At 44.1% G+C, this 15,910-nt stretch overlaps 1 protein-coding gene across 1 annotated transcript in view; it reads left to right on the top strand.

Annotated features, from left to right (window-relative positions):
- Positions 1–1,979: 1,979 nt before the first annotated feature.
- The window catches only part of LOC111146806 (ubiquitin protein ligase E3 component n-recognin 5), a 137,208-nt gene continuing 123,277 nt past the window's right edge, over positions 1,980–15,910 (top strand). Inside the window, exon 1 of the mRNA XM_022502493.1 lies at positions 1,980–2,079. Coding sequence (XP_022358201.1) covers positions 2,018–2,079 — 62 coding nt within the window. The 5' untranslated portion in view covers positions 1,980–2,017. The remainder of the gene's footprint in view (positions 2,080–15,910) is intronic.

A 15,910-nucleotide genomic window follows, 5' to 3' on the forward strand; every position in this document is an offset into this window, starting at 1 on the left:
GATTTGAGTATCAGAACACATTAGTGTATCAAGTGGCACATACTGAGCACTGCTGACACATGAAAGCGTGCATTTGCTAAGCCTACCTAGTGTTATGAACTGCTCCAAGTGCTTGACAAACTATCTTATTTAGACCTCACCATAACCCTCTGTAGATCTGTAACTATGGCATATTTTACAAAGGAGAAAAAAGACATTATGATAGGCCAAAAATATTAACCAAGGTCACATAATTAAGTAGCAGAAACAGGACAGAAATCCAGTTCTGTCTGGCTCTAAAACTAGCAGTGTCCATTGGTCTACCCTGCTTCCCTGTGGCTTTGGAGGACTAAAAACCAGCCTTGAAATCACTTTTTAGTCTAAACTAATCTGGGCCAATTTTGGAGCTGGTGACCTACAAAACTGTTCCATTATCTGTCTCAAGGGGGTACCTACTCTATCCTCATTTATAAATAAATGTTCATATATTTCGCTCAAAAGAACTTCCTAAGCAAAAGTGTGTGCGCGCGTATGTAATGCTGTAACAGGAGAAAAGCGATGTTTAACATTAAGAATGTTACCCAGGACCCCTGATTTAACGAATATCCACACAAACTGGAGAAGTAGCTTAGTTTTCACACTTTGCCTTGAAAGGGGTACTTGATTTTTTTGAAGGAGCCATGGAAGCCTTGAGAAGAAAGCTGGGAACTGGTTCCTTAGAAAAAAGGAGTTCCTTAGAAAAAACAGCCATTTAAGAATTTGCCGTTTTGATCCCACTGATGATGAGTTGAAGAACGCCTTTGTAGGAGAGATATATCATCTTTCATTTGAAAGTAGTTTAAAACCCCCATGAATCATTTAAATCAGGAAATTAGTGGAAATTTCCACATTTTGTCTTTGTACGGGTATGTGATGGTGTTGCTGGGGACACTGGGGAGAGTAAGGTGATTAAAGAAGTTGCTGCAAAGTCAGCTCTCTCTGATCCTACGATAGGACCTTCTGGAAAGGTCCTTACATAACTACCTTACTTCTCCAATAAAAGGCTGTGTTTTCTTGCCCCTTCAGTGATTTTGCACTTCTACTTTAAATGTAACTGCGGGTGAAGGGCGAGAAACAACAACAAAAACCCCCTAAAGATCCGCAGAATAATTAGGGCTGCCCCAGGGAAATCAGAGCGAGAAGCGCAGGAGCCCCTCTTCCTTCCACCTCTCCGGGGACACACACTTAGCCTCCCTCCCAGACTTCTTCCCCGCCCCAGTGAGCTCCCCTCCGCCTCCTCCTTCCCTAACACGTGCTCTCCGGAACACTCACTCGGGAGCTATCCCACCCCCCGGGGGGCTGGGCTCGGGGCCGAACGGACCAATCCGCACGCGCCTTACAGCGCCGTCGCCCGACAACGTTGAGCCGCCCAATCGAAAGGGTCTTACCGCCCGTTTCCCGGAGCCCCGCCCCCCCGCAGCCGTGCCCCCGCCCGCCGGTCTCCTCCCTCCTTCTCCTCCTCCCGTTCGCCCCTCCCCCGCCGCTCGGGAGCGGAGCCTGCGAGACGGAGAAACTGGGGCAGAAGTGAAGATGGCGGCGGCGGTGCTGGCGGCGGCGGCGGCTTCTCGCCAGTGACGCGCGGTGCGGGCTAATCTCCCTCCCCACCTCCCTAGTCCGGACCCCGTCCGCCGCCGGGACCACACCGTCCCCGCAGCCCGCCCCTCTCCTCCCTCCCCAGTCGCCCCCTCTCCCGACGCCTGGCCGCCGCTGGCGGCGGCGCGCCCCGGGTCCCGGCCGCCGGCCTCGCACTCCTGCGCGCTGTCGCGGGGGGAGCGGGTGGCGTGTTGATCCGCCCCTGCCGGCCCCGCCAGACCGCCGGGCCGCGGACACACGCCCGGCAGGGAGGCGGCGGCGGCCCCTGCGCATTTGCTTCCCTCCATTTGGGGACTGGGAGGCGGCGGCGGCGGCAGTGGGTTTTGGGGAGGGGAAGGGTGTTTGGGGGGGGGTGGGCGAGAGCGGGAGGGGGCAGTCCTCGGGAGGAGGACGAGAAGGAAGCACCATGACGTCCATCCATTTCGTGGTTCACCCGCTGCCGGGCACCGAGGACCAGCTCAATGACAGGTAATAGGGCCGGCGGGCGGGCGGGCGGGGGGAAGGGCGCCTCCCCGCCCTCCCCTCCCCCACGGGGCCGCGCCGGGGCGGGCGCCCGTGTTTACGCGCCGGCCGGCGGGAGGGGGTGGGGGTCGTCACTGCCCCCGGCTAGGCCCCTTCCGGGGCAAACTTCTGATCCCGGGGGTCCGGGGCCGCGGGGGGGAGCGCGTTGTAGACGGTGCCCGCGGTGTAGACGGGAAAGCGCGCTGCAACCTCCTCCTTCCCCCCCGCACTCCCCCACTCCAGTCTCCCTCCGAGGAGCCGCGCTGAACTCGGCGGAGATGGGGGGGGGGGATTCGGCTCCCGGAGGGGGGGGGCGGGCTGTAATTACCGCCCGGCCCAGGCCCGAGGAATCCATATTAGTCAAAGTTGAATTGAGACAGACAATGCGGATGGGGGATGGTGGAGGTAAAAAGAGAGGGAAGAGGAGAAGCGGGGCGAGAGGCCCCGGGGTAGACCGGGCTCGCCCGGGCCCCCGGGAGCTGTGTCCGGTGGGGTGGTCTGGACCTGCCAAGCCTGGAGATCCCGGGGGATGGGGAGGCTGATTCCCGGCAGATCGCTTTGGGGAGGAGGGGAGGGAGGAAGCGCCATGATTATTGTTATTATTATTAAATTTGAGCTCCTGCAGTGAGGTTTGCCTGCCTGGGGAGGGGATGAATTCAGGCGGGGGTGGGGAAGTGGATTGGATTCCCTTTGCTCTGCTTCTTCCGAAACGGGGTTGGTGTGCTCCCTCTCCCAGCCCCTATGGTGCGAGCTTTTTTTGTTTCCTTTTTTATTCTAATGATAGTGTTTTCCTGAGTTGTAATTTGACAGCTGAAAACCGTGCGTAGAGTCAAAGGAAAACTCTTTACGTTTGCAGTTCGCAATGCTGCTTTCTTAACAAGCTGTAAATTTCTGGGATGGGTTTGCAATGGGCGGAGGAGGAATTATGGTGGTTTTTTTTTTTTGTTTGTTTGTTTGTTTGTTTTTTGTCGTCTTTAATAAGAAGGCTATTTTGGCGGTGGATTCCTCCCTTTGCCTCCTCCACCTTTCCCTGCCAGTTTAGGATATTGAATTGCAGGGCCGCATGCTCTCAGGGAACTAAGATAAAGCAGGAAAAGTTCCTTCACTGTTGCAAAACAGGGACTCGGAGAAGGTTGAGGGAGGCCTCCATTAAAGAAAGTCTTAGAATTTAGGACTCTGATCTAATGATGGTCTGAGTATTTACGGGGCCAGAAAGTGGGGCATTTTAAGCCTCCCTCTCCCCCAGTGATATAGCTGCTTTCTATTTCTTTTGAGTATGAATGGCCATCTGGACCCAAGTTTAGAAGTTAGATATGATTTTTGCTAAGTGACCGGGTGACATAAGTTGCATGACGCCGTTTGTCATGTGCTTCCCAGAGGGAGGAAGAGGCCTAACTTGCTGCTAAGATATTGGCCCGAGTCTCCTAGTATCTAACCGCCTCAGGTGGGGCGAAAGCTGGCGGCTCAGGTTGTGGCACTGGGTTCAGATTTGTCCAGTCTTTGCTGTAGCTATAGTGTATTTAACATGTTAGTGTTTGAATATTTTGCAATACTTTCTGAAAATACTGAAATAAGTTTTGTCATATATTTTAACATTTTGTTATGTGATCTTTACTCTGATTTTTATTTCATTAGAGATGGAGATCTCTGAGACTGTAACATAAGGTTATTTTTGTGAGTTTTAGAACCAGGCTCTTAGTGAGGATAGCTCTGCTGTCACTCACAGAACCAAGTTAGTAGTGCTTGTCCTGGAACGTGTCTTGTAACTTAGAAAACTGCACCAGGCAGGAGAGAGGTAGGCCACGTTTTCTGTATTAGTCCTACTTTATATATACCAAGAATCCTGACCAGCTTACTCAATTGACTGTGTCTGCCAAAACGTATTTTGCCAGTTATCTTGGGCACTCTGATTCATTTTTGAACATTCATTTTACTTCAGCTAGTCTGGGGAATTTACAAGTAATGGATCCTTTTTTAAGCTACCTTTTTTGTCATTCCTAATGTAAAGAAGTAATCAGTTTTGGTTTTGATTCCTGTAGTGTCAGTACACAATATGAGGACTATTTAAAGCATCTTTGAGTTTTTATGAAACAGAAGTGGATTTGATTCAGATTATAAAATGTGCACATCAGGGTGGCAGACATGTGAGAAGATAGAAAGCACTGAGGGTAAGATTTTGGGGACATAGAGTTGAGCGGGTAGAATGGTCTGTGGAGATCTGTGAGGACAGCATTTGAGACAGCCATGCACCCTGTTCTGATGTAGCTGACTCCTGGTGGAGCTGTTCTGTGTCTGCTCTTTAAAGGGAAAGATCCTCTTTGCAGACCTCCTTGTAGAGTTACCGGATCAAGCTTTTGCTGCAAAAATCTGTTTACAAAACAGACTGGCTTTCTAGAGCCTTTTAAGTAGAACAAGAAGCCCAGAACATTTTCATCTTCAGATTAAAAACTTTACCAAGATGTAGTAAGTTTTGGTAATCGGAAAGAGTATGCCACTGTAGCTTGACTTTTATATGAGAAATGTGTCTACATCAGGAATGAAATGATAAATGATTTTTTGGGGGGATGAAAAAGGGTTTAAATAAGTGGACTTATTGGTAAGTAAGTAAGATTGGACGGGCCGTATGGTATTGCAAATAAATTGGTGAGTTAAAGAAAATGGAGGGGGCCTCAAAACATCGATATTTTCTTCTCCAAATAAGTTTTCATTTTAAAATAGCCACATCCTCTAAAAAGTCAGATATTTTGTTCAGTGTAATGATGTGATGTCTCTAATACCTCAAATATACTCAGTATAGCAAAAGTTTTATGCGATTTTTTTTTCTTTGTGTTTTCAGACTTGCTAATTCTGTTAATAGTCTTTCTGTATTGGGTTAAAATTTTTAATCATTACCTTGGGAGACCAAATAATAAATGCAGTTGGTGAATGTAGGTGGGGGTGGCTAGGGCAGAGGAGAGTAGTTCAGAGCCTAGGATGTTGGTTGTGGCTTCCCAGGATGATTACAAGGTCCCTCGTGCCCAGTGGCAGGCCCTATGCAAATATTCACTGTGTTGAATTGAAACCATCCTGCTCAGATACTTCTGTGACATTTTGATTTTCTTTCTAGTGAATTTCTTGAGTTAGTACTATGTTCCTGCTTGAATCATTGTCTCAGAGAAACAGCAAAAGAATATCGAGAAAATGACTCTGAGGGAAGGGCTGGAAGTGCCTGCTAAGGTCTGGGAAGTGCCAAAGAAGTCACATAGACCAGTCTTTTCACTAATGAGTTGAAAAAAACAGGCCTGGAGCTTTGTGGCATTCATCCAGGGGTACACAGTGAGCTACTGACACATGAGGTCTGCATCCTCCCCCACCCTCTGCCCCCAGTCCGGGTCTCTTTCCACTGTTGCACGTGGCCCGTGTTCGGAGATATGGTCACCCCCGTGTTCGGAGATACAGTCACTGTTTGAGGCAGCTCAGCCTTAGAGCAGCCACCTGTCTTAGAGTGTTGATTTCTCCTTCCCCTCACCTCCTCCTTCCACTTAGGCCTTTTGTCAGGGGGCTGACCCTCTTAACCCTTTCCTAGAACTGGCCTAGGAGAGGCCTTTTTAAGGTGATGTGGGTATGCCGTGTCTTGTCCCTATCCTGAATTCTTTCTCACGATGCAGGTTGGTTATAATAGGAACCAGTTCTCATTGTTTGTCTATGTGGAATTTTCCTGTGAGCTTTGCTTTTTGGCATTGTTGTGTGTTGTGCAATCAAACAGTCTGGGTTGAGATTGTCATATCAAAAGGGTTTTTCTCTAAGGAGCTTCCCCTTTAGGTGCTGTAAGCTACCAGGTAAGATGATAGAGGAGTTAGAAATTTGGAATTTCTAAATCTGGGTTTGTCTCAGTCCTGCTGCTTATTAACTATGTGCTGGTTGGCCAGTCATTTAACCACATCCGAGCCTTACTACCCCCCCCCCATCCCCCGTCCCCTTGCCCTCCCATTCTCTAAGTCAGGCGTAGTACCCACCTCAAGGTTGGTAAGGAACAACTGAGATAGTGGGTAGGAAACACAAATACTGTAATGCGGGTAATGTGGAAAGTATGAAGAGATGGTTACTTTTAACTGCTTTTAAAATCAGAAGGCAGGAAATCAAAGAGATTGCTCTAGAATATCCCTACCATTGAGTGCAGAATCCAGACTTCGCCTTAAATCAGTGGTTCTCAACTGGGTGCAGTTTTACCCCCCCACCCCCACCCCGGATATATTTGGCAGTGTTCGGAGATCCTTTTTTTGCTTGTCACAGCTGGAGCCCTGCTGCTGGCCTCTAGTGGGTAGAGGCCCTGGAAGCTGTGGAATGCCCTACAGTGCACGCTATAGCTCCCACACGGAAGGCTTATCCTGTCCAAAATTCTACTTGTGCTGGGGTTGACAAACTGTCCTAGCTAATCTTGGGTATATACAGATGTTAAAATAAGTGAAAATGACTTTTATGAAGAAAAAGTCCAGCAATATAAGTTGTTAGTCTCATATTGTGACTACTTAAAATTAAAAAGTCAGTTCCTTGGCAACTCAAGCCACATCGCGAGTGCCCTGTGTAGCGCCAGGTAGTGAGCAGCACACAGGACAGTGTTGTAACTGAAGGTTCTGTTGGACAACAATGATGTGGAAAGTGCTTTTTTGCATGGGCCACGGCATTCAGGAAGTGGTCCTGATTTTTATGAGGAACTGTTGGGTTTTAAAGACTCCGGGATATCCTTGCCCTCTCAGTAGGCCCTTGAAAACATGCCAGGGATTGCATGGAGCTGAACAAAGGTTGTGGTGGGTAGATGTTCTAATAGTGGAAAGCTGCCTGAAATTTCAGTATGCCACACCAAACGCACACGTGTTGGTCTGTGTGGGATAGAGCATCATCACCTCAGCAGACCAGAGGGCAGTCGGGCGGATTACTGAGAATTACTGAGAATTACTGGGAAACCTCCCAGGCACAGTGCTGCTACAGGACCGGACTGGGAAGGTACAGGCAAGTTTAACTGAAATGATTCAGTGAAGCTGATTGAGGAAAGCAAGCTTAAAGATAGGGTATGAAATAGCCAAATGAAAAATGAACATCAGAACACACAGGGGCAGATCAAATCAAGAAATCGGGGACTACATTGTAGCTTTATGAGTAAACAGACACTTGTGAAAGAAATTACACAGTACACGGAAGTGCAACTAGGAGTAAGGGGGTGAATTTTAAGGGAGAGAAGGATTTTTCCCTTGCAATTAGGAAGTGGTCTGTAAAGGCAAGTGGCATCACGGAAGGCGGCGTCAGATTGCACTGCAGTTAGGGGTGCAGGGCCGGCTCAGTCGGTGGAGGGGGCGACAGTTGATCTCTGGGTTAGAAGTTCGAGCCTCACGTTGGGTGTAGAGAGTACTTAAAAAAATAAAATCTTTAGGAAATAAGTGCACTTCTGGAGCTCCTGTGGGGTGTATTGAAGGAAGCAGTTTTATGTTGGGGAAGAATGTACTTAAGTCTTCTTTCCCCCATCTTTATCGTATCACTTCTAATTAAAACAAACTCCGCCTGTGGTCTCTTTTTCTGTCATTTTGCTACCTTGGCATTCTGAGCCAATGAAAACAGCCTCTCCTGGCTCACGGTGAAGGTGAATTGTTGATTTATTATTATAATTGATTTTTAGGTTTTACTCTGAGAATTGTTTTTAAACTTTTAATTATGGAGAGTTTCAAGCGTACACAGATGTGGAGGCAGTAGGGTGCTGAACAGACAGGTACAACAGTCGTTGCTTAATTGCAGCAGTCATCATGTCGATGGCCAGTCTGGTTTCAACACTTTCCTCATCAGATAATTTAATGAATATATCTTCAGTATGCATCTCAAAGATGAAGACTTAAAAAAAACCCAGCCCACCTAAAATCGTTCCTTAATATCAAATTCAGTCTGTTTAGATTTTCCTGTTGTCAAATAAATGCTTATTCTTCATCAACAGTTTTAGATGATAAAACTAATTGGGTTGCGACATGTTCCAGAATTTGACTTTTTAAAGAGTAAGACAAAATTTGTTTGGATTGTAGCCTTAGAAGGAGGAATAGCATCACACTGGGATCTGAAGGCTCCTTGCATCTTGATACTGTCCCTTGTTAACCTCTTGTGAGAGCATTGTGTTGGCAGTCCCTTGTAATGAGAGGAAGATGGGATTCTTGAAACTACAGGGTTTTCTGTAGGGCATGTAGAGGAATAGTAAGTCATGTGAAAAGTTTGCAAGATTCTTCTAATTTAGTGTACAGAAGTGAGACTATTAGTAACTTGAACTTGGCTATGAGACATTATTCTCTAATGAGATCATATTTCGTACTTTCTTGATAGAATCAGTGTTGTGGTCATAAATGTCTTGAAAATGAGAGATATGGTAAGTTCATTGGTAACCGTTTTGTGACATTCTCATTTTTGTCAGGATATTAAATAAAGTGTTAAAATTTAATGTTATTTCATGTGTAAATAAGGCACAATTTTCTTATCTTTGTAGCAGGAGTAATGTTATTTGTTTGGTTTCTGATGGTATCATGTACCTTAATAAAATGTTTTCAACTTCTTTATTTTGTAAATCAGCTTATTGAAGTATATTTGACATACAGTATAACTCACCAAAAGTGTACAGCTTGAATTTTGACAAATGTATACAGCTGTGTAACCACCACAATCAAGAACATAGAACATTTCCATCACCCCAAAAAGTTCACTGGTGCCCCTTTGCACTCTCAGTCCCTCTCTTGTCCCCGTCCCTGAAAACCACTGTTTTTTTGTCTCACTGTAATTTTACCTTTAGAATTTCGTAGAAATGGAATCATGTTTCTGATGTCTTCTACTTAGCTTATGTAGCATGTAGTAGTTTTTTTCCTTTTGTGTTAGTGATGGTATTTCATTGTCTGGATATGCCACAATTTCAGATCTGTTTTTTTTCTAATTTAAATTTGGGTTGCTTTCAGTTTTTGGATATTCCCTAGTTTTTACTTACTTGTTCTTAAAAATTGCTTGTTATAAGAAACGTTCTTAAAAAAGATCTAGAAAATACAGAAGGTCAATTTAAAAAGTTCAATAGTGCTACCACTGTTAACATTTAGGTGGTTTTCTAGTCTCTTTTTCGGTCCCTGGATAGTTTTGTTTGTTTTAATAATAGTTGTGATCATCCTGGGTATAATTTTATATCCTTGAAATTTTTCTTGACTTTAATATATTACAGTATTTTTCATACGAAAAAGCTACTTTTAAGATATCTACATTTTCCTAACAGCAAATTTTCATGTTAATTAAAAAAATTTATATATATAAAGCAACGTTATTTTAGAATCCATTAGTATTGATGGTAGTCTAGATTGCATAGACAGATATGACCTTGTCCAGTGTAGGAAGCAGTGTGGACTGAATGACTGGATAGATTTTTATTTCCTTTTCCCATCAGTTCAGACTCCATTTTTATGTGATTCAGAAGAAAAAGTGTTGTGAACCTACCATTTCAAGAAATTAGCTCCGCTCCAGCATGGATCTGCTATTTCAGAATTCAGGTGACAAGATGTTCCAGATATTTCTGTGAACTCAGATACTAGGTCTTCCTCACGGCTGATCTGAAGGTCCAGAGACGGCCTTTCTGTGAGTGGCTTCCTTACCCTCTTAGGGGGATGGTGGAAATTCATATGAGTGACTGTCTGCTTGCTGTGATGTGAGAGGTGGAAGGTGGCAGATGTCTTAAGCTTTAAGAAAAGGCCACATTTGAGATTAGGAAGTTAATGTGAAGAAAGGTAAGAAAGCAAAGACAGGGACACCTGGGTGGTTCAGATGGTTAAGCGTCTGCCTTTGGCTCAGGTCAAGATCCCAGAGTCTGGGGGTCGAGCCCCATATCCTGCCTCTGCCTCTGCCTCCTGCTTGTTGCGCGTGTGCACACACTCTTTCTTCTCTCGCTCTCTGACAAATGAATAAATAAAATTTTTGAAAAAAAGAGACAGCAGTGTAGGGTTATCTTAATGTCTAAATGATGAAAGGGAAGGGGTATCGGGTTTTGGCAGTTCCACATCTATTTTCTTATATTGTAGGAATGGCTTTGTTTCTTGTCCAGAAGTAATTTGAATTAGTCCATTTATTGCTCTGAGTCATCATCTGCATATAGATGCTTTAAAAGAATCACCAGTAAAATGATCTTTCTTAAGTTGTGTGCATGTTTAGTTTAAACGTTCAATTCTTTCAGCATCCTTTTTTCTCTAGTGGTATTTAACCTGGTCTTCCTCTCCTCTGAGAAATCCCTGGTTGTTTTCCCTGAAACAACCCTGAAATCCCTGTTTTTCTTCCTGTCAGGTGTTCTGATGATTATACGCAGGTGGAGAATAATGGAGGGAGAGGGAGTATTTTGCTTCTGTGGCCAGTGTGCTCTTTCCTTTTCTGTGATTACTCTTCTGGGGGGTGGTATATGAACTACTTTTTCTTTGCCTCTTGGAGTCACAAAGAAGGGATAAACCCAGATTACTGTCACAGGTTCCTCCTCATTCACTCTGGTTTCTGTCACTTCAGAAGGGCTGCAGAGCCAGGACCGGGTGTCTTCCTTTGGGCAGCTTGGCAGCCCGTGGTCTGTAGGTCAGAGATGACCCGTGGGCTGATTTTGCTGGTGGCAGCTGCTCACCTTTCTGCCACTTGGGAGAGCTGGAAGCTTCTGAAGAAGGTGCACAATACCTGGATCCAGAGACAGGAGTCATAGGTGGTTAGCAGCCACCCCATGTCATTCAGGAATGTTTCTGCTTTCACAAAACTTTTGAGAGGAAGGGCGGTTGGTCTTTTTCTTTTCTCCTAACCATGGCCTCTTGATTCCTCAGAAGACTTTTGGAAATGGAAAAAGTTTTTTCAGCTTTCATGGAGATTTGATCATTCTTTGAATTCTAGGACATTCTTGAGGGGTGATAGCATTGGTTTTTGGGCGTGGTATGTTTAAACCATTTTTTTTTTCTTCGAAATGGAGTTTTCTGACAACACTGAATTTTTATAAGAGTAACAGAACCTCACCAAATTGTAGTAAAAACATTTTTTGTGGCTTTTCTGAGTAAGAGGTTCGTTGATTTAAAGTCGTACTCCTCATAGTGTCTAAATGGACCACCATCCTCAGGAGCACAAAAGCTTAAGGGTTACTGTATAAAAGGCCCTTGTTCACACTCCTTTGTATTACAGTTAAAATAATTACCGACAGCAGATAGAGCTGTGCTTGTCAGGGCCTCACTACCCCCGGCCTTCCTCTCCCCCTTAGACTAAGGGTTCTCCTGCTGTTGCTTGAGAATAGGATATTTTCCTGCTCCTTGAGGCTAGAGTAATTTTTGTTTTTTCTACAAATGAAACTTTAAAAGTCTGAGTAAAGTTGCATAAATATGAGGTCCTCCCTAGAACTCTAAGACACTGAGAAAGGGTAGCTTTTTAACAACACATGTCAGTACTCACAGGGTTACGGTCCAGCTGGGGGAGTGAAGCTCATGCTGACCACTAGCAGACTTTGAAAGACTGGTGCAAGAGGTAGTCAAGTTTAGCCTGTGCAAATATTTGCCATGTGTTCCTAGCCCAGAGTTGGAGAACTGTGTTTGATTAGTTTTCCTTATTCAGTAAATGTTTGTGTACTTCTCACCCTCAAACATTATGCTAATCCAGGAATGGGTTTCACTTGTTGCACCAACTGTGATTCGCTTATTACACCAACTTTTTTGGAAGTTTGGGTTGAGAGGCGTTGGAACATTTTCTGCCTCATTGGTCAAGTTTGGAGAATAGGGATGTGATAGAGTATTGGGCCCAGGGAGCGGCATCAGGTGGGTATGCCAGGTATTCCCCCCCCCCCCAACTGTTTACTTTGAAATAATTACAGATTCAGGTAGTTGTAAAAATAGTGCAGAGGGCGAGTGTCCCCAGGACCTGGCTCTTCTTGATTGTACCAAGTATTTTTGGCATCCTTGCAAAGTGCTAGAGATTTAAAGGAGCATGTTCCCCCATATGCATTTTTGAAAATTGGTTATTTCTCTGTTAAGATAGCATAGATTAGAAGACACAAATTTAGAGAAGACTTGGTATTCTCAGACGAGTTTGAATTGATGAGATAGATATATTCTAGATAATGGTTAAGTTTTTAGTCATTTGGTCTTTGATATGTTGGTGAGTAGATTATAAATTTGAGGAAGTCAGTGGTCAGGGATTTTTTTGTTTTTCCCCTGACACTAATTGGCTATGTGACCGTGAGTCAGTGATACAACTGTTATTTGTAAGTGAGTGAATTGGGCCAGATCATGTAGGTTTTCTTTGCTCAGTTTCTGTGTTCTTAGGATATGCTAGGGAAACGGTTTTCGTATTGTAGAATAGTTCAGAGGGAGAAGGAACTGTGTCTACGGTTGTCTGTGATTTCTTTCACTTTGAATGGAAAATGAACAAAGAAAGTGGGAGAACAAATTTTTACTCTTTTACTCAATTCAGTAACTATTTTGCCAACTAAATTATATACATTGGGATACAAAGATGATGGCCTCTGCCCTCACGGGGCATTCATTTTACAGGCACGGCAAACATGTAATAGGGAGTTAAGTACTAAGTGCTACTAGATAGTATAAATGACAGGGAAGATGGACCTGATGATGACACCTGGTGCTTACGAAGGGCTTTGAAGACAGGGTTGTAGGGTGTGGAGACTGGTTCATCCTCTTGCCTCTGTTCTCTTGGACCTAATGACTTTTCTTGTAGGGGCGTGGAAGGTACTGTCCGCAATCAGGGCTTCAGAACCAGGGGGTGATTTGGATAATCAGAGTTTTGTCAGTAGTCTAGAACTCTTGTGCTGTGTGAGAGCAGTTTACATATGGACAGTGGTTTTTGTTTTGTTTTGTTTTGTTTTGTTTTGTTTGTTCCTTTGCTTTTTGTTTGCAAAAGATACTGCCCAGGGATGAGACAAGAATATAGGACTCTGCAGGGTGTGAAAACAGGTTGCTTAGTCCTAATGCTTAGACTGCCTTATTGTTGGAGTTGGCAAGGAGGGGAGAAGGGGATACTTGAGCTTATATGGAGAGTCTGTTGTGCTCCTTTCTGCTCACTCAAGCTGCACAGGCTGGCATTGACCCTGTGACTGACTTGAATACTACCAGCAGAGAGACCCTTAAGTGTGAGACTGTGTGTCCTCTGATTCCTTCACTGTTACTATCTTCATTTAAAATACTTAATCGGAGGGGCGCCTGGGTGGCTTAGTCGGTTAAGCGTCCTACTCTGGATTTTGGGTCAGGACCTGGGGATTGTGAGATCGAGCCCCACTCTGCATCTAGCTCTGCACTGGGCATGGAGCCTTCTTGAGATTCTCTCTTTCCTGCTGCCCCTCCCTCCCCCCTTAAATAACATAAAATACTTAATTTTATATAGTACTCTGCCAGAAATATTTCAAGATTATTTATGGTTATAGACATTCATGGGGTAGAACTGTTACAATGGATATAGAATTTCATATCAGATTTAAGACCCCCAGCTGAGATGACATAGTCAGAAATATTGGGGGAGGGCGGCGACTGGCAGGCTCAGTCCATAGAACATCCAACTCTTGAGCATCCAGCTTTTGATCTCGGAGTCATGAGTTCGAGCCCCAAGTTGGGTGTAGAGAGAGATTACTTAAATACATTTATGAATTTAGATGTATCTGCTTAATCCTTTAAATTTTGTATTAAGTTTTTATCTTTCTTTGGGTGTGTTTTACGATACTGATGTTCATTATCAAGTATTAAAATTCCTACAGAATTTGAGTGTGTTACTGTGGATCTGTTAAGATTTTATGTTCCATGGGTGGGTCCTGATTTTGAAGAGCCGTGTGAACTGAAAAGCCACTGGACTCTGTATCAGGAGGCTTGGTCCTTTTGCTAACTAGTTGTGTAGTCTTGGCCAAGTCATTTCCCCGTAGTGAGTCTTGGTTTACTACTTTGTAAGATGGGCAGATGTGTTTGATGTCAGAAAGTTCATTTCAGCTTGGAATCTGTGTGACTGTAGGGCTGTACGTACTGTTTTATGAGCTGTAGTTGATGTATTTTTCTCAGCTTTGCCACTAAGATTTAATATTTATTTCCTGCCTTAGACCTGCTCATCTTCTTTTTAGTACTCATTCTAATAGGTGTGTAAAAGCAGTGGGCATTCTAAATTCTTCACCACCTTGTTGGGTTAAGTGGAGGGGAGCTCTTAAAAGCCATCCCAACTCTTCTGTATCTTTTTAAAATATTTTAAACTTTGAGAGCTGATGTATTTAACTTGACATGAATGAATTCAGTGCAGTTATATTATTTCTTAATTAGATTTTCCTTATAATCTTAATGGTGAAGTTTCCGTGTAGCAAAAGCTCATTTGAAGTAAGGTGTGATAAAGCAAAAGCACATTGACAGTGTGACACCTCCTGGGACTGGGAATGTTTGTTCCCTTTGATTTCCAATGAGTTGAGCCCACTGTTCTTTTTGAAAGGCTATTTAGTAGGTCCCAGTACTGTCAGGTGCTCAACAGGACTTTGTTCAGTTTTCTAGGATATCTGTTATCATTCCGGATTTTAGTTTGTACTATCTGACGTTAGTTTTTAACTTGAGCAGGCTGCATGTCTACTTGACGTTGACTGCTGAGTCATTTTTGAGATGTTCATAGTTTTACACCAAGGAGGATTTTAGGGCTTTCATATTTTACAGCTGAGGAAATTGAGGGCAAGAGGGCCCAAGTGATTAGTAAAGTGGCAAAGACTAGACTCTACACTAACTCAGTTTTTTAAAAAAAGTTTATTTATTTGAGAGAGAGAGAGTGCCTGAGGTATAGAGAAAGAGAGCACACAAGCAGGAGGGAGCTATAGAGGGACAGGGATAAGCAGACTCCCCGCTGAGCAGGGAGCCTGTCACGGGGTTCGATTCCAGGACCCTGGTGTATCATGACCTGAGCCGAAGGCAGACACTTAACTGTCTGAGCCACCCAGGCCCTCCTGCACTAACTTGGCTTTTTTTCCTTTTCCTTTTCTTTTTGGAATGGGCATGGGAAGTTACTTTTCTGTTACATATTTATTACTATATATAAATACAATTAAGTAATGATACACACACTTTGTGTACACACCTGCTATTAAAACAGCAAATTTGGAGGGGTCTTCTGCTACACATCAGTTCTAGTCTTGGGAGCATGGTGGTGGAGCTTATTTGGGGAAGACAGGCCAGTAAGGGGGCAGTGAAAGAAGTTGGGGATTCTTCACCAGAGGCCCATAGCCTGGTCTTGTGAGGAAGGAAAGCTTTCCAGAACTGTCAAAAGGAGGATTGGGATTCTGAGTAGAAGGTAGGCTGAGAGGACCATGCCAGAGGTGGGGTGCAGGGAAGGACGTTGAAGATGGGAAGAGACTTTTTTTTTTTTTTGGGAAGAGACTTTTGTAGGCAGAAGGAACTGCATGTGTGAAGACGCTAAGGTGAGAGAGGGCAGTACATATGAGGAACTATATAAGAAGCCCAGAATGCTTAGAGCAGTGAGCACATAGGCTTTCAGATCTGTTGCATAGTTTTTGTAGAAAGGAATACAGTGTTAACTGTCTTCAAAAATGAGCTTGGTATTATCATAACTTGGTATTATCATCAACTTTATGTTTAGTTGATGTGCTAGGTTATGTATTTTGGCTATAACTGATTAATTTACTGGGTTAGACTTAGCATCTGAACCAGTGCAGTAAAGGGTGTGAATTCCCTCCCAGTTCAGGACAGTTGCTTGATTTCATGGCTACAAATAGCATCCTTTACCTCCATCCAGCCTAGTTGTTGGAATTTGCTTTTGTTAATGAAGA

This window comes from Enhydra lutris, unplaced genomic scaffold, assembly GCF_002288905.1.
Source record: "Enhydra lutris kenyoni isolate GAN:26980312 unplaced genomic scaffold, ASM228890v2 scaffoldscaffold14, whole genome shotgun sequence".
In the NCBI taxonomy this organism is placed as follows: Eukaryota; Metazoa; Chordata; class Mammalia; order Carnivora; family Mustelidae; genus Enhydra; species Enhydra lutris.